The following is a 21,980-nucleotide window of genomic DNA, read 5'->3' on the forward strand; positions in this document are numbered from 1 at the left end:
CAACCACGAAGTCGATCATCGACCTTTGCCCAAGGGTGTCCTGGTGCCATGTGCACTGATGCACACCCTTATGCTCAAACATGGTGTTTGTTATGGTCAAATTGTGATTAGCACAGAAGTCCAATAACAGAACACAACTCAGATTCAGATCAGGAAGGCCGTTCCTCTCAATCATGCCTCTCCAGGTATCACTGTCATTACCCACGTGAGCATTGAAGCCCCCCAGTAGAACAACAGAGTCTTCGGTCCGAGCACCTTCCAGCACCTCTCCCAAGGACTCCAAGAAGGCTGGGTACTCTGCACTGGTGTATGGCCCATAGGCACAATGGCCCGTAGGCCCGTAGGCATAAAAATCTCTCACAGTGAGAGACCTATGCCTGACCCGAAGGCGCAAAATAACTTTTTTTTGTCCACTTAAAACAAACAAACAAACAAACAAACAAACAAACAAACAAACAAACAAACAAACAAAAAAATAGTAATTCACAATTTAAAAAAATTGCGATTTAATAACTTTGTTGAAATAAAACACACATATCTATAATTCCCTGACTTTCCCTAAATATGTGTATAATATATTTCCTTCTAACATTATTACTTTATTAAAATTACAAACCACAAAAGAGTTATTATTTCTACCTAGAACTACCACTTCAGTGTCTGCTGTGACTTTAAATGTGCGTGCCTCTGTTGCTTAGCAACTTCCTGCTCTCAAAAATATTTCTGTTGGCAAAAACATACTCTTACTTCAGATATGTCTATCAAAGCAGCATAATTGCGGACAATTTTCGGGTGGTGTAATATAGCCTAATTATACATTTATAGGCTGCATTACCTAAAATATCCCATTTTTAGGGTGATTACTTAAATAAATATAATGACAGATATTCAAAGCTTAATTTTAATCTTAATAGAATCTTTGAATGTAGTTCTCTTATATGAGAAGGGTCAGATTGACGGCTATGGTAATTTTAGTTATATAATTCTGGTAGTTAAAGAAACACTCCACTTTTATATTTATTTTTTATTTTTTTAATTAACTCATTTTACAAATGCCCTAGAGTTAAAAGGTTTTACCATTTTTTAATCCATTTAGACAATTTTCGTGTCTGGTGGAAACACTTTTAGCCTAGCTTAGCATAGGTCATTAAATAGAATTAGACCATTAGCATCTCAATCCAAATGCCCAAATAGTTTGGATAATTTTCCTATTTAGAGTTTGACTCTTCTGTTGTTACATTGCGTACTAAGGCAGACTGAAAATTAGCTATTTTCTATGCCGATATGGCTAGTAACTATATTCTCTTTCCGATATGGCTAGTAACTATATTCAAACTTATTAACTAAATAATTAACTACATAATTAAGTAACTCACTCACTCACTCACTAACTAACTAACTAACTAACTAACTAACTAACTAACTAACTAACTAACTAACTAACTAACTAACTAACTAAATAGACAAAAAATAAATAAAATAAAAACAACATGTAAAATTTAAATAAACAAATAAATAAAGACAAAATTAACAATTAAAATAAACAAATAAATAAATAAAAACAAAATAAAAAATTAAAACAAACAAACAAACACACAAATAAATAAATAAATTAGATGTGTCGTACCATTTATGTACTGCTACTCTCTGATGAGTTGAAGTGCTTCGCTTATGCTCTCTTGTAAGTCGCTTTGGGTAAAAGTGTCTTGCTAAATAAATAAATAGAAATATATATATATATATATATATATATATATATATATATATATATATATATATATATATATATATATATATATATATATATATATATATATATATATATATATATATATATAAAATATTTGATCTCCTACATAAACTCTTGAAATATGACCACTGTTAGCATGACACACGAACTGCAATAATTATAATTCAGGTCTTGACTCAACACCAAGGCCATAATTACAGCTTCTGGCTATACTGTGTTTTAAACTATACCAGATCAATGAATCTGATCATATTCAGTTCTTACCTCTTCAAGTCGCACCAGGAAGGTCACATTGCTGCCGATGTTTGCTGTGAGTTTTTCATCACGTGTTGTCAGAACTAAACCTCGCGGTGGACGGTTCGGACACTGCTGTTTTCTGGCCGTGTACATTTCCTTCACACCTTTAGTGCAGTTATTCGCTACCACCTTACGATATCTGAAACAAACAATAAATAAATAAATAAATAAAAACTACCCCGTACATGAGCCATTTTCACTAACATTTGTGATTAAATATATATTTGTTTAGTAAATGTGTTCAAAATATATTTCAAAATAAGAGTCAATGAATTGCTTTTGATTTGAGGCTGAGGAAACAGGAACTGTGATTTGGCTTTTTATGATGATTAAACTTTCCCCATCTGTTTGAGTTAGCATTTGAAAGTAGTGAACTTCAAAATGAGAGTCAATGAATTGCTTATAATTTACAATTGATGTACATTATTGTATTTGAATCTTAAGTAGCCTAAATGTATAATAAAAGTCCTAATTATTGTTTTCAGCGCTTTAACATTTAGGGCTGATTCGGCTTAATATATTGATTACACTTTCCTCGTGTGTTTGACTTAGCATTTAAGAGTAGTGAATTTCAAAATAAGAGTCAAGTAATTGCTTATAATTTACTAGAGATTTACAAAATAATATATAAATCTTAAATATTTTACATGTATAATAAAAGTCTTAGTTATTGTTTTCAGTGGTTTAAATTATGAGTTTAAGGAAAGAGAGAACTGTGATTCGGCTTAATATAATGATTGGACGTTCCTTATCTGTTTGACTTAGAAAAGTAGTACATTTCAAAATAAGAATCAAGTAATTGCTTATGATATACTATAGGGTATATGCCGAGCTAGTGTGTTTCCCATACTGATAAACTTCCGGTGACCTGTTATTGTGAGTTTTTTTAACATTTTATACAGTTCTTTTTACAGCATTGATGTTGTAATGTAAATCAAATACAATCAGTTAAACAGACTTTGGCATTAATTTAGTTGCTCAAGCGTAAAACGAGACAAAAAGCCGTTTGCTCGCACGCGCCCCTCAGAATCGGCGGGCTAGCAAAGAAGCTCCATTGAATATACTGGAACAAAATAAATGCTCATGTTATAAAGACATGGCAGGGAAAAATGTTATTTAATGCAGTGCTTATTGTACAATCTGAGAACCACTTTATATCGGATATCACTTAGCCAGTGGAGATTTTTAAAGAAAACTGACCTTAAATGTGCCGATTTTGCATTGGCATACACTTCACCGGAAACGATTAACCCAGTTAATTAAAATTAAAAATTAAAAGTCCTATTAGCATGCTTCGGCATGTATCCCATTGATTTACATAATGATATCTGAATCTTAAGTAGCTAAAATGCATATTAAAAGTTTAAATTATAACTTTCAGTTGTTTAAAATTTGAGGCTAAGGAAATAGGAACTGTGATTTGGCTTAATATATTAAACCTCTCTCATCAGTTCGATTTAGCATTTGAAAGTAGTACAGTAAAGTAATTGCTTATGATTTACAATTGATTTACACAATTATTATATTTGAATCTTAAGTATCTTAAAGGTATAATGAAAGTCTTAATTGTTGTTGTCAGTGGTTTAAAAAATGAGGCTGAGAAAACAAGAACTGTGATTTGGCTTAATATGATGATGACACTTTCCCCATCTGTTTGACTTGAAAGTAGTAAATTTTAAAATAAGAGTCAAGTAATTGCTTATGATTTATTATCGATTTACATAATGATATTTGAATCTAAATGCATTTTAGATGCGTTTAATAGTGCATATTATCACCCTAATCTGGTTGACAGAGCAGATGGAAGTAGTAAAAGATGTTTCAAAATAAGAGTCAGAAGGTATTTTAGGGTTTTTATGACACTGTTGATCAGTTATGACAATTTTATGGCGTTTGTGTTGTAATATATTTAAAATGGCTGTAACAGTGCATCACCCTCTTTTGTTTTTAATTGAGCAGCTGGAAGTAGTAAATACATATCAAATTAAGAGTCTGAGTGTGTTTCAGGCTTCTTTATGGCAAGATGATGATGATGTTTAAAATAAGGATATTATTGTATCAAATAATATATTTAATATGTTTTACAGTGTTCATTCTATCTCATTCATTTGTTTAACTGAGCATTTGTACGTGGTAAATACATATCAAAATAAGAGTCTGAGTGTATTTTATGACATTGTTGCTTAATTACGACAATGTTATGGTGTTTGTGTTGTAATATATTTAAAATGATTGAAAAAGTGCATATTCGAAATCTTTCTTTTGTTTTATGGAGCAAGTGGAAGTAGTAAATATATTTCAAAATAAGAGTCTGAGTGTATTTCAGGCCTATTTATGGAAGGTGATGTTTTTAACATTGCTCATTCTATCTCCGTCATTTGTTTGATTGAGCAGCTGGAAGTAGTAAATACATTTCAAAACAAGAGTCTGTTTATATGGCATGATGATGGTGATGATGATGTTCAAAAATAATGACTTTTTGTATTATATAATACATTTAAGATGTTTTCATAGTGTTCATTTGATATCATTCATTTGTTTAATTGAGCTATTGTAAGTAGTAAACACGTCAAAATACAAGTGTATTTCAGACATTTTTATGACACATTATGGTAATACATTAACCTATTTTTCTTAAATATTTTGTGTCTGTCATTTGTTTGATTGTGCAGCTGGTAGAAATAAATACATTCCAAAATAAGTGCCTTTTGGGATGTTTTAACAGGGCGCATTCGATTCTTTATTTGTTTGATTGGGCATCTTTAAGTAATAAAGGCATGTCAAAATAAAAGTTTGAGTCTATTTCAGGCTTGTTTATGCAGCTTATGATCTACTGCGAATGAATTATGACAATGTTTACATTATCGTGTTTGTACTGCCATATATTTTAGACACTTTGCATATGTGGGGGCATATTGTAATCTTTAAAGTCTCGTACACACCGTGATGCTTTTTGTTTGCGTTTATCGTTAGCATTTTTTGAGACGTTTTTCCGGATTTGAACCCAATCGATTTTAACTGGCGTCGAGCAAAAGTGTATGCAAGTATACTCCTTGACATTAGATGGCGCTACACAACTTTAAGCTTCTGACACCCGATTGTTACACAGAAGAAGAAGACCTTAAAGTTGACATACTTGGTGTAAAAGTTACAGGTGATTCAAACAAGCATGGATGATTCAAGTAGCAGCTCCAGTTCTAGCGATGAAGAAATGATTATTGTTCACCAGTGCAATAAGCGGCTCCACGTTCATATCGCCTCTGGGCATCTTTAATGTGCTCTCGCATTGACAGTTTTGCGCTTGAGCACTCCAAGTGCTGTTTACTGTAACTTCAGCAGCTCCGTGCACGTGAACAGAAGTGCCAATCTGATTGGTGGAGAAGATTTTGACACGGTGCGTCAAAACAAAAAAACGAGCATGAAGCGTTTCTTTAAAAATGACGCATTTACGCTTGCCGTTTTTGCACGTTGGTGTGCACGATCGCATTGGCTCCCTTTATTTAGTCACAAGGCATTAAATGTCAAAGGAAAAAACGAGCACAAAGCGCCCTGGTGTGAATGGGCCTTAAATCAATATTTTTGAATATATGTTTATAATGCAGACCACATTTTTCAATTGTAGCTTGTATTTACAGCATTTAATGACATTTTTAGCATAAACAGTTGAAGGTAAAATTATTAGCCATGATGACAGTCCATAATATTTTTCTAGTTATATTGCAAGATACTAGTTTTGAGCTTAGAGTGCAATTTAAACATTTGAATTGTTCAATTACAGCTTCCAAGACTCAGCTGTGTGTGTGTGTGTGTGTTTATTTCTATTGATTTATAACCAACAGTGGTTGGTTCTGTAAAGCCAATAAAAAAAACAATAATAAATTATCTAAAGGGGATAATAATATTGAACTTAAAAATAGTTTTTGAAAAAAGATATAAACTGCTTTACACCAGTCAAATTAAAAGAAAGAGACTTGAATGAAATCAATTAGAAAAGACTTTCTCCAAAAAATATATATATATATATATATTTTTTTGATATTATATAACTCAATGGCATTTACCTATTTAAACACACAAATTATCTGAATGTTCACTGTATTTTTTTTTCCTTTGAATACAAATTCCATTCTAAGCAGCTCAAGTATATATATACTTTTTTTTTCTCAGAAGAATGAATTGGTTTTGGCCACAATTTATGTGTCGGCTCTGACACAATCTCAGAAAATGATAATCTTGTTCTTCCTCTGTCTGTTTCCTTGTCTGTAATTTCGCACTCCTGCTCTGAATGGACATGGTTTCTGACCGATGTTGCTTTTAAATGAGCTTCAAATGAAGTCTTTCCATTACACAGTGTTATCTGTCCGGCTCGGTCTCTTTGTATGGATTGCCTGTCTAGAAAGTTGTCGTAAAGACAGACGCCACGGTCTGCAGAAAGTTTAAAACCTGCTCACGTCAATATGGCTTGTGCGACTCATCGGCAAAGAAAGTTTAAATCATGCCACAGCTTAATTAAAAATAGCTACAAAACCAAATTGGTTTAGTGTTGGTCTGATTGAAACTGCTTTACAAATCGAGCACAGATTTTACATACATATATATTATTCTATTGAATATTTCTCAATAGAAGTGATATTTAATGGATTAAGAACATTTTTACAGTATATTGCAGGACTCCCAGAGTTCATCAAGATTCTTTGAATTGATCTTCAATGCCACCTCCACCATTTTGCCCCAGAAATCCTCAATAATGTTCATGTCTGGTGACTGAGCTGGCCAATCCTGGAGCACCTTGACCTTTTTTGCTTTCAGGAACTTTATTGTGGAGGCTCAAGTATGAGAAGGAGCGCTATCCTGCTGAAGAATTTTCCCTCTCCTGTGGTTTGTAATGTAACGGGTAGCCCAAATGTCTTGATACCTCACGCTGCTGATGTTGCCATCCATTGCAGGTCTCTTGCACGCCCCCATACTGAATGTAACCCCAAACCATGATTTTTCCTTCACCGAACTTGACTGATTTATGTGAGAATCTTGGGTCCATGCGGGTTCCAATAGGTCTGCTGCAGTATTTGTGATGATTGGGATGCAGTTCAACAGTCTTAAAGTAATACTGCTAAATTAGCGTATACAGTAGGGTCAGTCTTAATCCTTCTTTAGCTTTGTTAAATAAGCATATACACTGTAACCCTATGGTACAGTGAGTCCTTATTGAAATAGTCTAGTGCTTGTGCCTGAAGGCCAGATTTAGCTATCAGTGACCTCGAGCAAAGTAAAACTCCACCATGACAGAATGTAAACCCTTTGTGTAAGTATGGTAAATGCTTCTTACCCTGTGCTGTTGAGGAAGTTTTGCCCTTGGCTGCAGCTTCGAGACACTATAGAAGGATTGAACCAAAACGCCGGGAGACAGTTTCCATCCCCTCTCCTCTCAAAACCATAATCACTGCAAAAGACAATAGATAGATAGATAGATAGATAGATAGATAGATAGATGGATAGATGGATGGATGGATGGATGGATGGATGGATGGATGGATGGATGGATGGATGGATGGACGGATAGTCGGATGGACATAGTCGGATGGACGGATGGACGGATAGATAGATAGATAGATAGATAGATAGATAGATAGATAGATAGATAGATAGATAGATAGATAGATAGATAGATAGATAGATAGATAGATAGATAGATCGATAGATAGATAGAGAAGCTATTAGATACAAATATAGATGTAGATACAAAAGAAGCTATTTCGAAAAATGTTGCAAACGTGTAACCTTCACAGAATTTGTTATTCCCATAAGGGAAATCAATAGTTACAGGTTTTCAGCATACTTCAAAATATCTTCTTTACTGTTCAACAGTCAAAAGAAACTCTGAAGTACTCAAAACTACTTGAGGCTGACTAAAGTGAGTAATTTTTCATTTTTGCGTGAACTATCCCTTTAAGCTCATTAGAGACATCAATCATTAAAAACCATACATTCAGTACAAGTTCATCTCTCTACATTCAACCAAGGTCACGGTGAGTTCAGATCTGGTTTGTGACATTTCTGGAAGCCTATAACTGTATCCGTACATCCATTGACGCTCAGCGGCACATCCAGGATCCTAGCATGTCCCTCATTTATGCCCTCGAGACAATTGCAGCCATTGAGATGCATTAATTCTGGGATGACAAATGTCTTTCTCTGCTTCTGAGAGCTGCGGGCTTCAAACTGTATGGCATGTCTTTCGATTTTCCGGGCTCCCTGAAGCCCATGGAACCTGCTGAAGTGAAGTGTCTGTTCATATATCACCGGTGACTTTGATTTATCAATTAATTACTGATCCGCAAAAAAACAAAACCCAGCAGACCACACGGTCGCTTTTGGCATCAAGCTTTTGGGTTTTTAATTACGAACAGTTCCAATCCAGCTCTCAGATAACATTCAGCTTTAAGAGGTGTTTTGTGTGCATTAGCTCTGATTGTCAATGTACTAATGTTTACCGCATGCAATGTTTACCTTTATTTCAAGCATGACAATTGGAGAAGTCATTTTAGCATGCTGATGGATATGGATATGGTAATTTATTTGGTTTTGGCTGACTAGATGTTATTGATGCACGCTTCGATTTTTCATGGACAACTCAGAATGGGGATTTTTTTTACAAGCGAATTGGTAGTTTATTTGTCTTTGCCATAATGTCAGTACATAACATGTTCACCGGCCACTTTATTAGGTACACCTGTCCAACTGCTCATTAACGCAAATTTCTAATCAGCCAATATTATATTATATTATATTATATTATATTATATTATATTATATTATATTATATTATATTATATTATATTATATTATATTATATTATATTTTATTATATTATATTATATTATATTATATTATATTATATTATATTATATTATATTATATCTTATTACCATCTAGGCCTTTCAGATCGCTGGAAAACATGCACCATCACCCGGATTACAATTCTGCCATTGAAATTAACTACAAATCCCATCATTCCCTACACTCACACACCTGGCCCAGACCCCCCTTGATTGCAAGCACACAGCTGGAGCTTTTGAAGACTGATTACCAGGACTATAAACACAAACACACACACGCACGCACGCACGCACGCACACACACACACACACACACACACACACACACACACAGCTAAGTCTTGTAAGCTGTAATTGAACAATTCAAAGCGTTCTCTTTGTTTAGCCTTGTTGTGTTTCTAACCCTTGCCTTGGTTATTGTTTTCTGTTGTTTTACTGCCTGTCCTGACCTTTCGCCTGTTATTCTGTCTATGTTTTAGATTTTTGGCATGCTCCTGTTTGTCCCTGTTTTTACCATTGCCTGCCTGACGATTCTATTGAATAAAGCTGCATGTGGATTATTTCATCTTTGTTGTCCCTGACTCATTACAATTATATTATCCTTTTGTTTTTTTGAAAAACTGAAACTTCCTTATAGTTATGTAAAACATTTCCTTATGAGCTTATGACATTGGCAGTTTCGATGTAATGTGAGATGGTTTAGATATTAAAAATGATGTGATGGCAATAATGTATAATGTTAATAATTATATAATTTTTTAAATTTAATTTATTTTTTTCTTGCAGTTGCATGTTAGAATAATTTGTATAGATTCTGTGAATGTAAGAAACAAGAAACCTGTAATTTCTGAATTTAAATGTCCAAATATTGATTGGTTTAGTAATGAAACCTACTCTTAAATAATAATGTAAAAAAAAATGATCTGAATCTGATCTTTAATCAACATCTTTGATTAAAGATGTTATTCTCTCTTTTTATGCCCTTTTTACATGGGGCATCAGCGTCAATGCTTTTCCATTCACTTTGAATGGGTGACGTCAGGCGTTGCCGAACTGCATTGCGGATCTGTCTGCGCTGCTTCAGCAGCGTTGCTCGCTGCAGAAGTTGGAAAATTCTCAACTTTTCAAACGCCAAGGAAAGCGTCAGCCAATCAGATACTTTTATGCAAATACCCCAGCTCAGACAGCTTTGATTGCGGACTAATTTCATTGGCTGGGGCTGCTACAATGATCGCGTCAGCCCCAACTTCAGACATGCCCTTGGTCAAGCGTTGATGCTGAAGCCCCATGTGAATGCACGGTCAGGCTTTGCTCCAAATTGTGCCGTTTTGGTAACTGTCACTTTAAATTCAAATGAGATTGTGCTCTTTTCAATAGAGGGTGGAGCTATAAACACCTATGGGTCATCATAGTAGCAGATTCAAAACGCCAATGTCGGGCGGCTGCTTCTCACTCAGGTCTGTTTATGCTAATGAAGGAAAGATAGTCACTAATGGGTGGGGCTTTCCCCCTCTGATGACATGTACAAAGGGAGAACGTCAATCAAAGTGTTTCAGTGTCAAACTGTGATTCTAAAAAATAGAATTAATAATTTTATTACCATTTGTATATGGCTGTATTTAAACACTGTTACCACACAACTGTGTTTAAACTTATAAAAAGTGATTTTTGCCAGTGCCCTTTAACTGTTCTTACAATGCATAAAAAGACTTGTTTAAATCTAAAAGCCAATTTAATTTAAAGATAGCTATATTACATTATGTTAATTATATGTATCTTAAAAGTCTAAACTGTGGTCATAATGCTATTATTTTACACATACTGCAATTATTGAAAAAAAAAGGTCAATGAAGAGAAATATTTCTTAATTGTGTTTCACTCTTTGCATTTCTAAGTGATTATATCAGCACCTTATTTATTATATCTGCAACTGGAAGAACTTTTTAATTATTACGCCACCAAGCAATACATGTTATTATTAGTTTTGCTTTTTTTTTGTATTGGAGACAACATATTATATTCCACCAAGTAATTACTGAGCATATCATATCACAAGTAGTTTTTTGCCCCTTCAAAACAAATTAAAATGTATCTGTGATTTTGCTGCAAATTCACCAAACTTGTGTTTTTCAGAGACTTGCCTGTCTGGAAAGAACAGATGAAATATGAATTGATTGGCCTACGTTGCGCTGCTAAAGTTTGACCTCATTCAGAAACAAATGAGGCTTGATGACAGAAAATAAGGCACCAAAGTTTGGCTGCACTTGGTTAAATTAAGATAAAAAGCAGAACTGGGTAAAAATTTCTGAATTAATTAACATATAAATTAAATCTGTTCCAAAAAAAACAGTGTGATTTGTCTGCGCTAATACAAAAATATAATTATTCATTTCTGTTCTGGCAAAACCAGTTTAATAAATTGCTTGTACTTAAAAAAAAACATAATTGTAAAAAATATCCATACTGTAAATTAACAGCTTTATATATATATATATATATATATATATATATATATATATATATATATATATATATATATATATATATATTTATATATATACATATATATATATATATATATATATATATATATATATATATATATATATATATATATATATATATATATATATATATAGCCCCTTTAAGCTATTTTTTTTCGACAGTCTACAGAACAAGCCATCGTTATACAATAACTTGCCTAATTACCCTAATCTGCCTAGTTAATCTAATTAACCTAGTTAAGCCTTTTAATGTCACTTTAGGCTGTATAGAAGTGTTTTGAAAAATATCTAGTCAAATATTATTTACTGTAATCATGCAAAGATAATATAAATCAGTTATTAGAAATGAGTTATTAACACTATTATGTTTAGAAAAGTGTTGAAAAAATCTCTCCGTTAAACAGAAATTGGGAGAAAAAAAATAAACAAACAGAGAGGCTAATAATTCAGGGGGACTAATAATTCTGTCTTCTACTGTACATATATTTATGCTTTTGAATGGGTTATGATTAGGCTCAACCACTTTGAATGTTATCACTCGACTGAATGAGTGTTATCAGTGGTTATCATTTGATAGATATGGGCCAGTAGGGGCCTTCTGTGCCTACTATTAGGCTCAGAAGTCTGTTGTTATCCATCCACATGGTTAATCAGCTCTACTAATAGAGAAAACAGCTCCAGCTCCAGCTCCAGATTTGTTTTTATGTTACTGTGACAGTTGGGTTTAGGGTTGGGGTAGGGGTAGGGGTTCGACCACAGCCGTATGTTATATATGGCTGATTAACCATGTGGATGGATGATAACAACCTTCTGAGCCAACCAGTAGGCACAGAAGGCCTCTACTGGCCCATACCTATGTGCTGAGAACCACTGATACTGCCCATTCAATTGAGTGATAACATTTAAATCGGCTGTTAGGCTTAGGGCTGTTTTTTCCTCCAACAACTTTAGATGTTAAAAAGTTTGAAAAAGTGACTTTTATTGACATTATTTAATAGTTTGAAGCGATAAATTTCTGTCTTGGTGTTATAATTGTTGTATGAAAACCTGATAATAAAATATCAGTAATTTTTCTGTAATTTTACAGACTTATTTATCTATATATTATTTATTACACAACATATTGTTTCAAACTCATAACATGTCAACAAAAGAGACTTTGTTAAACAACAGAGTTAGATTTTCAACATCAAAAGTAAACAGAAAACAAATAAAAGTCCTATAATCCCAATGAAATAAACAAAACAAAAACAAAACAAAACAAAACAAAAATCACAAAAATATGGAACCTGTTAATTAAGAGGTTTATTTTCTTTCTAAATAATTGCAACAAAATAATCATCATTATCTTGACAAAATAGTGTTTAACTCTCTTTATTTAAGCCTAATAATTTTAAAATCTCATGTGAAAGATGTAGGCTTGAGTCCTGTTAATTTATAACACAGTAATGTCTTGTGCTGCAAAATAGTAATAAAAACAGCAAAGATAAAATCATTTTCGTTTTCATTTTTTTTTTTTTAAGTTTAATAATTTAAAGTATAATAATTTCTATTAATGGGAAAGGAAATAAATGCTTCCTTCTAAAGTATGTGTTGCAGCTGCGGCCAGGAGCTTTTATTGTGTATATAAACGCCTCTGAAAGCACATCTATAGGAAAGAAGCAGAATTACAGATTTATCACAGTCCTCAGGAGAAGATTGCTGTGATGGCAGAGGTAACGGTGTAAAGATATAAACAGTCTGACAGGAATACATAAGGGCAAAATTCAAACATGGATTGTTATCCGTGATGATTGTGTAACCAAGCAGTTTTCTGGGATTACAGATATACAGCATTCCAGTTAAAGTTTTATTCTTTTTAAACATATTTCCTAAGTGCTTTTTAATGGACAATTTCACAGTATTTTTTATAATATTTTTCTTATTTGTTTTATTTCGGCTAGAATAAAAGCAGTTGTTAATAAAAAAAATGACAAAAAAATAAATAAAAATAAAAAAATACTTTAAGGTCAATATAATTAGCCCCTTTAAGCAATATTTTTAGTATATAATAGTTTTTATTGTTTACAGAACAAACCATCTTTATGCAATGGCTAATTACTCTAACTTTCCTAATAAAAATAATTAGCCCAGTAAAGCTTTTAAAGGGCACCTATTTTACCCCTTTTTCAAGATTTTTGTGTCTCCGGAATGTGTCTGTAAAGTTTCAGCTCAAAACACCCATCAGATTATTTATTATACATTTCAGAATATTTGATTCTCTGCTCTGAACACAATGTAGCTGATTTTGTTGCCTGTGCCTTTAATGCTAGTTTTCCCCACCCTCCATTCCCAGCTGCGTCAGATAAACAGCACAGTGACAGACATGAAGGAAGCAGATCTCACGTAACGTTTGTGAAACATAATACAGTAAGAACTTTAATGATTATTTGAAGTGTTTATTGTGGAGTTAATTCAAACCTTTCTGCAACGATGAGTCAAACACAATGTCATTACAAAGCACAAATGTGACAGGATACAGGTTAATATCCACTGCTGTATGGATATCCGTTATGTTAATGTACAAAATAAATCTGATTGAACGTTCACAAACCGGGATTGAAGCATATTCCTCTATAATTGTACTGACAAGTGGCTGTGGTGATGAAGTAAAGACGGTAAAATCAATGTAATTAATTACAAACATGCACTGTTTTAAATATGTTTTAAACTTGTAAAACTCACTCTTGATCACATTTGATGATGATTGATGATCACAGAGTGCTGAACAGATCTTTTAATCATATTTGCTTTGCGCACATCCTGTATTGTTGATATGATTATACATGTCACTACGGAGACATGTTAATACGTGGCTGTCAATCAATTCGGTGGGTGGGGAAACCGCACTCCTGCGTCTTGTTGTGGTCGGCCTCAAAATAAGAGGGATTTGGGTCCTATTTTAACATCAGGAAATTAAAAAACAAGACTTATTGTTTTTATATCACCCCAATATGACTGTGGACACACTATATCTAAACACAGTTCTGTCCGAACAGCTTCCAAAAGATAATTTTCATCATAGATGCCCTTTAAATGTCACTTTAAGCTGAATACTATTATCTTGGAAAATATCTAATAAAATATTATTTACTGTCATCATGGAAAAGATAAATGAAATCAGTTTGTAGAAATGAGTTATTAAAACAATTATGCTTAGAAGTGTGTTCAAAAAATCTGCTTTCAATTAAACATAAATTGGGAAAAAATATACATAGACTAATAATTCAGGAGGGCTGATAATTCTGACTTCAACTGTATATAAATACATACATAGAAATGAAAAATGATTCAAAGGAGAAAAGTTTAGTCAAAAAGTATTGGAGGATCACCTGTGTTCAACAAGCCCTAAAATGGCAGATGCATAATCACACACAGCGTGAAGCGACACCATGCGGAGCTTCTATTCATATGTAGGCGAGCATCACGTCTTAGCCAATCAGAGATGTCAGAGGAATTCTTTAAATATGTCCTCGCTCTGACATTCATAATCAGTGAGTGTGACAGAGCTCTGAAAGAAGAGGGTGAAATTTCAGCAAAAAAAATATTAGGGATATATGACACTCCATGCCAAAATCAAGGTGCATTTGGAGGAAAATGGTACAGTAACATGGTATTTTTCATTGATTTATTTGTTTGTTTGATTTATTAACACAAATATATCAATCTTTCATTTTCAATAAGAGATAAATGTGCTTTTGTGGCTCATTTCCACTGAGTGGTATGGTACGGTACGGTTTGGTACCTGTTTATGGTCGTTTCCCCTATCAAAAGGTACCAAAAAGCGAACCCTACTGTACCACTTTTTGGATACCCTTTGCAAAGGGTGCCTTGCCCAAGAAAAGGGTACCAAAGGCAGAGCTAGACGTATAGCTGAATGCTATTGGTTTACAGAGATCCGTCACTAGCGCACACAAGCAGGAGAATAAAAGCAAAGAAACCACCATTTTTCAAATACACAGCCGAGACATTACACCGTGATACTTTATATATAATAACAAGCCATGGTCGACCTGAGCTCAAACAAGCCTGGTCGTCATCTTGATGAACAGCCACAAATTCAAGAAGAACAAAATCTGCCGTGTCCTGTTTTTGTTTTGCGAGGCCATCTAAAAGTGTGAGCGGTTTCGCTTCCTCCAGAGAGCTTGTGTGCACTCGCCGCACGTCCATATTTGAAATAACGAACTTCTTGAGCTGATGATAATAACGCGCGCGTGACTATTGAAGTGCTTCTGACATCCAATCCTTTCAGAAAGGGACAAACATGAGAGTGAAACACGAAAAAACAAAGGAGAAGCCGGAAAAACAAAGGAGCAAATGATTCTTTCAGCAACCTAAAACCTAAAACAAACTGCTATGTTTAACTATTATCATCACCTTTTGGACTATTATGAACTCGAAATGGCGAAATTACTTTCTAACAAGAGGCTACATGTGCTGCTGAAGATTAAAGATACAGATGAGAGGTTTACACTGAATGTGGGCAGTTGAAGTCAGAATTATTAGCCCCCCCTGAATTATTAGCCCCCAACTTCTGTTTAACGGAGAGATTTTTTTTCAACACATTTCTAAACATACAATTAAAAAAAATACAACAATAGTTTTAATAACTAATTTCTAATAACTGATTTTTTTTATCGTTGCCATGATGACAGTAAATAATATTTGACTAGATATTTTTCAAGACACTTCTATACAGCTTAAAGTGACATTTAAAGGCTTAACTAGGTTAATTAGGTTAACTGGGCAGGTTAGGGTAATTAGGCAAGTTATTGTATAATGATGGTTTGTTCTGTAGACTATGGAAAAATATATAGTTTAAAGAGGCTAATAATTTTGACTTTAAAATATTTTTTAAAAAATTAAAACTGCTTTTATTCTAACCGAAATAAAACAGACTTTCTTCAGTAGAAAAAATATTATCAGACATACTGTGAAAATTTCCTTGCTCTATTAAACATAATTTGAGAAATATTAAAAAAAGAAACAAAAATTCAATGAAGGGCTAATAATTCTGACTTCAACTGTATATGTTGTGTATTTTTGTAGCCAAATAAAGGCTTGTATGTATTCTGCAAATGTATGCTGTGTGTGATTTTTCTGTAATTGGTAACATATCGCAGACTGTAAAGCAGATGGCACACTGGATGTGTCGCTCTGTGCCACGACATGCAGTGCATATGACAGTTGAAAGTATCGCACACCAAACGAGCACATTCATTCATTCATTTTTTTTTTGGCTTAGTCCCTTTATTAATCAGGGGTCGCCACAACGAAATGAACCGCCAACCTATCCAGCTCATTTACTTGTTCAAGTCATTTACGCAGTGCATGCCCTTCCAGCCACCATCCATACACAGTCATTCACACACATACACTTTGGACAATTTCGCTTAGCCAATTCACCTATACCACGTCTTTGGGGAAACCGGAGCACCCGGAGGAAATCCACGCAAACACGAGGAGAACATGCAAACTCCACACAGAAATGTTAACTGACCCAGTTGAGGCTCGAGCCAGTGACCTTCTTGCTGTAAGGCGAACGTGCTACCCACTGCACCACTGCGTCACTTCCAAACGCGCACATTTGCATGTTATTTAAAATGAAACTATTCAGGGCAGAAATATGAACAGTGTCCTGAGTCGTGGCTGGGAAGTGCGGACAACGGCTGACTTGCGACGCTGGTGTGCATACCCTGATAGAAACCTATGTTTAGAATTTAGAATAAAATGCATGGTGCTGCATAGCGTCGCAGCGCATCTGGTGTGCAACTCCCCTAAAAGTCTGTATGTGTTCATATATGTTGCATTTATATCGTTAATTGTAATTTATAATTGCAGACATTTCAGTAGGCTATTTTTTATCATTGATCTGCAGTTATAATCAAATCTTGTTCATAGAAAGGTTAGTAATGAACATTTATACACAAGTATTTATGTGTATAAAGCTTCTGTTTTGTAAAAAGTATTTCTCATATGATATGTGAGCGACCTGTACAGCTTTACTTTGACATTTCCTAAGGGGAGAATGATGTCGACTAAAACTTTCTGTCCATTTTGACAGTGGAAACCCAAGCATGATAATGGTGACCCGTACCGTACCATACTGTACCATCAGTGGAAATGGTCCATTATAAATGTTCTAAATGTACAAAAGGGATTTATGAAAATTTCTAAAAATGGATGCATCTGTTTTTACAACAAACACTTCATATATTGTTACATAAATGCATGTTGTTGTTGGTGTGTTACCATGATGGTGATTTGTACTTGTGAGCATGCCAATTATATATTATAAATTATTTGTTATTATTATTATTATTATAACATTTAATTATATGCTAATTAGTATTCATCTAAGCTTGTGGAAAAGCTTTTAATGAACTTTTGTGCTTGTCTCTTTAACACCTGTGTTATTAAAGAGATTAAAACAGTGTTTCTCAACCATTTTTTGGAGGACCACCAGCACTGCATGCTCTACATGTCTCCATCTTTCACACCCATTACAGTTCTTTCAGTCTCTTTCAGTCTCAGGGATCATCACTTTAAAAAGTCCTTTTATATTTTGCACAAACAAATGTTTTAAAAAAAATATTAATAAATAAATAAATAAATAAACATCTAACATTAGCATCAAAGTACTGGCAATTTAAAGACACATAATAAAGCTCAAGAGGCGTCATGGGGACTGTTTGCATTGAGGGAAGAAAAAAGCAGTTTTAAGTTCCTCCACACAGTTTCTGACATATTAAATTGAACTCTTAACTGTACCAAACAGAACAGAAAAAAGTCAACACAAATCAATGTGAGACATATCAATCATTTTGTGAAAGTGATAAATAATGTACATCCTGAGGCATTTATATATACTTTAAAAGACGGCAACAAACTTTGAGAACATCAATCTTCTCATCCTCTCTCAGTTCATGTGGCCTTTAAAAGCTTTAAAGTCTTGGATTGTCTGTCTCGATGCATCCTAATTCTCAATAAAGCATCTACACTGACCCTACGGATGGGGTTAACCGGCCTGCTGCTATAAAAATGCTATGTCTATTCAGAGATCTTTTAAAACAGCTTTCAGATCCCAGTGAACTGAACATGAAGGCTGTGCAGTCGCACTACATGAGTAAATCTAGACAACACTTTACATCTGAAGAAGTTTGAGGTCTTGATCTTTAGAACAGTCTGACATACAGAACCAGCCCGAGGTCATGTATTGATTATTTGTGAAGTAGACTGTGTTTACTCAGTACTAGTGCTTTCTTTGGATTGAGAATAAAACTCTTGGTTGAGAGAAAATTCTTGGTTTGGTTGGCATTTTTTTTTTATAAGATTGAACTTAAAGGTAAACAACAACAAAACGGTTTATAATGTATTTCACAAGGTAGCTTACAATTTGTGCTGGGCCGTATGTGCTTGTCATACAATACGGTTGTACATGTGTTTATTTTATCAACTTGTAAAGACCTTAGAAAATGCGTATAACAAAATGTCAAAAGCTGGAATTCTTTGTATGAAATTGTATTGAGCAACAAATCAAAACAAAACAAAACAAAACAAAACAAAACAAAACAAAACAAAACAAAACAAAACAAAACAAAACAAAACAAAACAAAACAAAACAAAACAAAACAAAACAAAACAAAACAAAACAAAACACAAAACAGTAATATCGTGTTTTCAAAATTTCTAATAAAAATATTATGATTTAATATTATGATTTAAATATTATGATTTATTTGTAGAAAATGACAATATTTAAAATCAATTTCTATGTTTCAAACCTTAAATATTTTGTAAAACCATTTACTGCCTGTCAAATCAATATCATAACATTTATTCTAATCCAGATTTGCATAAAATGTCACCAAGATCTTGCATTAATGATTTAAAAAAATTAAATAAAGGATCTTGTATTCATGCGTAAAGTCTTCTTCAGCACATCCCAAAGATTCTCAATAAGGTTAAAGTTTGGAATCTGTGGTGGCCAATCCATGTGTAACAATGATGTGTATATGTATTTTTTTCAGCATTCAGTGTTATTATTATTATTATTAGAAGTTGTAGTAGTAGTCGTAGTTGTAGTAGTAATAGTAGTAGTAGTAGTAGTAGAAGTATTGTCATTTTCTGCAAACAAATTCTAATAACTTTAAACTGGAACTTAATTTTATCCAGAGCTGTGTATCCTGTAGTAGTGCAGTTTAATAATTCTCCAGCACATCCTAAATATTCTTAATAAGGTTAAATTCTAGACTCTGTGTTGGCCAATCCATGTGTAACAATGATGTGAATATATATATATATATATATATATATATATCTTTTTTCAGTATTCAATGTTTTTATTATTAGTAGAAGTAGTAGCAGTAGCAGTAGTAGTAGTAGTAGTATTGTCATTTTCTGCAAATAAATTGTAATAACTGGATCTTAATTATACCCAGAGCTGTGTATCCTGTAGTAGTGCAGTTTAATCATTTTTGGTGGGAGCTCCAATATTTTCATTGGAGCTTGTGATTCTCTGAAGTTGGCAGCCTCATAGCTAGCAAGTAAAAAAAGTTAATTTCTGAGCCCTGAATCATGAAACATTACTTCTATTTTTGCTACAAGCAGAGATGTGGCAGCCGAACTTAATGGCGTTAGTTAACCCTGCAACCTCTGATTTTGTTCAGACTGGCGAGCCTGTAAGACCGTGACCAGCAATAAATGGACGAGTGCGAGTACACCTATAATAATAATCAAATATCTTAATTAAGATCGCATCTAAAATGATGATCAGCACATAATTATAATCAGTCTACATTTCAGGCCTGCGTTTAATTGGAGTCAAATCAAATTAATAACACAGTCAGTCTAAAGTAAATTAAACCATTTAACACTAGAACTACCAGAACTCCATAACAACTATATTGCCTAACTATTACCACAGTCTATCTGACCTTCAGACTGTACTTTGTCATTTTTTGACAGATCATATTTGTATTTAATGCAAGGTTATTAAAAATAATAATAATATTAATAATATTTTTTAAATCACCAATGCCACGATCACCTGCAATCTAGCAGTTGTAGATTGCAGGAGAACTGCACTGTTATGAACTTCAAATCCAATTAGGCATCACTCACACACACCAATTCCAGTTCTCTCCTTGATTGCAAACACACAGCTGAAGCTTGGAGGACTCATTACCAGGACTATAAATTAACCTTACTCTCACATACACATTGCTGAGTCTTGTTTGCTGTAACATTTCTAAGAGTTTTCTAAGTGTTTTCTTAGGATTTCTTTGCCTTGTCTTCTCATGTATGTTGTTTTGCCACCTTTATTGACCATTTTGCCTATGAGCACGACTATGATTTTGGATTACCCTTATGCATCTGTTTGTTCCTGTTTGACCATTCCCAGCCTGACTAAGCTATTAAAGAACTGCGTTTGAATGCTCATATTTGTTGTCACCAGACTCACAATATGGATTTCAGTACACAGTAAAAACTTTATGGACATGCATACAAATATATACAGTTTAAGTCAGAATTATTAGCCCCACTGTTTTTTATTTTCCCCAACTTCTGTTTAACAGAATGAAGATTTTAACAGTCTTTTCATAAATCATAACTCATTTCGTTTATCTTTGCCATGATGACAGTACACCATAATTTACTAGATTTTTTCAAGATACTAGTATTCAGCTTGAAGTGACATATAAAAGGCTTAACTAATTAATTAGGTAAGTTATGGTCACTAGGCATTCATTGTATAATGATGGTTTGTTCTGTAGATAATCAAAAAAATATTGCTTAAGGGGGTTAATAATATTGACCTTAAAATGGTTTTAAAATAATAAAAACAATCTAGCCAAAATAAAACAAAAAAATATTTCTTTCTCCAGAAGAAAAAATATTCTAGTAAATACTGTGAAAAATTCCTTGCTCTGTTAATCATCATTTGGGAAATATTTGAAAAAAGAAAAAAAAAAAAAAACACAGGACGGCTATATATATATGATACACTAAAACACTTAAACTACTTAAACTAGGTTACGTCAATTGAGTGTACTATTAACTTACCACTCAAAGTCATGCGCTCTGCAGATGCAGGGTTCAGCAGATAGGATCCTGGAGTTGTCCCATCCCACCATACAATAATTCCCCGGTCGACGCTTCATGTATATCTGCTTTTGACCCATTATGCACGGCTCACCCTGAGAAAATAATATTAAAGTCAGGAACTGCCAAGATTATCTGCTGGAGTGTACACGAAACTCATTACAGCATATTCCAACGAGCTGTATGTGCTGCCCGCTATTCACCTTGACTACATCTACCGTGTTGCTTTGAACTAATTCACACCCACAGCTGTTAACAATTTGGATTGACAGAGAAACACACACAGCAGAAAAACAATAACACTGTTTACACTCACTATATAAACCCTCCAGGGGCAACACAGTGGCTCAGTGGTTAGCATTGTCGCCTCACAGCAAAAAGGTCTCTGGTTCGAGTCCCGGCTGGGTTTCTGTGTGGAGTTTGCATGTTCTCCCCGTGTTCGCGTGGGTT

The 21,980-nt window shown here is 33.8% G+C and overlaps 1 protein-coding gene across 1 annotated transcript in view; it reads right to left on the reverse strand.

Annotated features, from left to right (window-relative positions):
• sorcs3a (sortilin related VPS10 domain containing receptor 3a) overlaps positions 1–21,980 on the reverse strand; it is a 352,179-nt gene that overhangs the window by 46,042 nt on the left and 284,157 nt on the right. Inside the window, 3 exon segments of the mRNA XM_056456597.1 lie at positions 2,015–2,186; positions 7,374–7,487; positions 21,492–21,625. Coding sequence (XP_056312572.1) covers positions 2,015–2,186; positions 7,374–7,487; positions 21,492–21,625 — 420 coding nt within the window.

This window comes from Danio aesculapii, chromosome 1 (genome assembly GCF_903798145.1).
Source record: "Danio aesculapii chromosome 1, fDanAes4.1, whole genome shotgun sequence".
Taxonomy (NCBI): Eukaryota; Metazoa; Chordata; class Actinopteri; order Cypriniformes; family Danionidae; genus Danio; species Danio aesculapii.